The following is an 897-nucleotide window of genomic DNA, read 5'->3' on the forward strand; positions in this document are numbered from 1 at the left end:
GCCTGCCACTCCGCTCACTGCCCTGCCGGGGGTAGGATGTGACCCAAGAGAGGCAAGGTGGCACTGCTGGGGACTCCTGTCCCCGATGGCAGATGGCTTCAGATAGCAGGTTAGCAGGGCCTGGCTGCACTCCTGGTGTCCCCAGCTCTGGACAGAGGCAGTGGGAGGGGAGAGTTGGGAGGGTGTTGTGGGTCTCCTTCCCGCTCAGGGTTATGTTGAATTTACCCAAAGCAACAATTCTCCAAAAAGTGACTAGGAAATCCATGTTGGGGGGATTGGAAAAGTTTCAGGCTGCTCAGCCCTACGTGGGTGAACTTGAGACATCATGTTTAGTGCTGCTCACCCTCCTATAACGCCAGCCAGTCCCGCTCCTCCCAGCAAGAGCCATGTTCTTTCCCTGTCAGGTGGCGATCCTGATCCCATTCCGCAATCGATACGAGCATCTTCCCGTCCTCTTCAGACACCTTATTCCCATGCTGCAGCGGCAACGTTTACAGTTCGCCTTTTACGTTGTGGAACAAGTGAGTGAGCCCTGGGGCAGTCGGGATGGCAGCTACTGGGGCATGGACCTGCTGTGCTAAAAGTGTGTCTGCCGTTGCAGTTGCAAGTGTACCTGTCCCCCAAGGATTTTACCTGTCAAGTCATATCATTTAACCTTTGGCAGGTTTAGGGTTCATGTTGCAACGTGTAAGTTGTCCTATTGTGCCTAAAAGTGGCATGGCTGGGCCCAAAAATGACTGCTTTTGTCTAAAAAAATAGAGGTTCAGGTGGTTTGTGGTTTTGGTTTAAATCCTGTATTGGGGGAGACATCTGAAGAATATCAACTTTAGACCAGGTATTTGCGGTTTAAATAATGCTGTGTTATTTTTGTATGTCCCTGTAGTAGTTCCGGGCGGC

At 51.5% G+C, this 897-nt stretch overlaps 1 protein-coding gene across 1 annotated transcript in view; it reads left to right on the top strand.

The window, feature by feature from the left end:
* Window positions 1-897, top strand: part of B4GALT5 (UDP-Gal:betaGlcNAc beta 1,4- galactosyltransferase, polypeptide 5) — a gene marked incomplete at its 5' end in the record, with an annotated part of 11,118 nt that overhangs the window by 5,527 nt on the left and 4,694 nt on the right. The window contains one exon of the mRNA XM_010140238.1: window positions 405-521. Within this exon, the coding sequence (XP_010138540.1) occupies window positions 405-521 (117 nt within the window). The remainder of the gene's footprint in view (window positions 1-404; window positions 522-897) is intronic.

This window comes from Buceros rhinoceros, unplaced genomic scaffold (genome assembly GCF_000710305.1).
Source record: "Buceros rhinoceros silvestris isolate BGI_N320 unplaced genomic scaffold, ASM71030v1 scaffold4230, whole genome shotgun sequence".
Classification (NCBI taxonomy): domain Eukaryota; kingdom Metazoa; phylum Chordata; class Aves; order Bucerotiformes; family Bucerotidae; genus Buceros; species Buceros rhinoceros.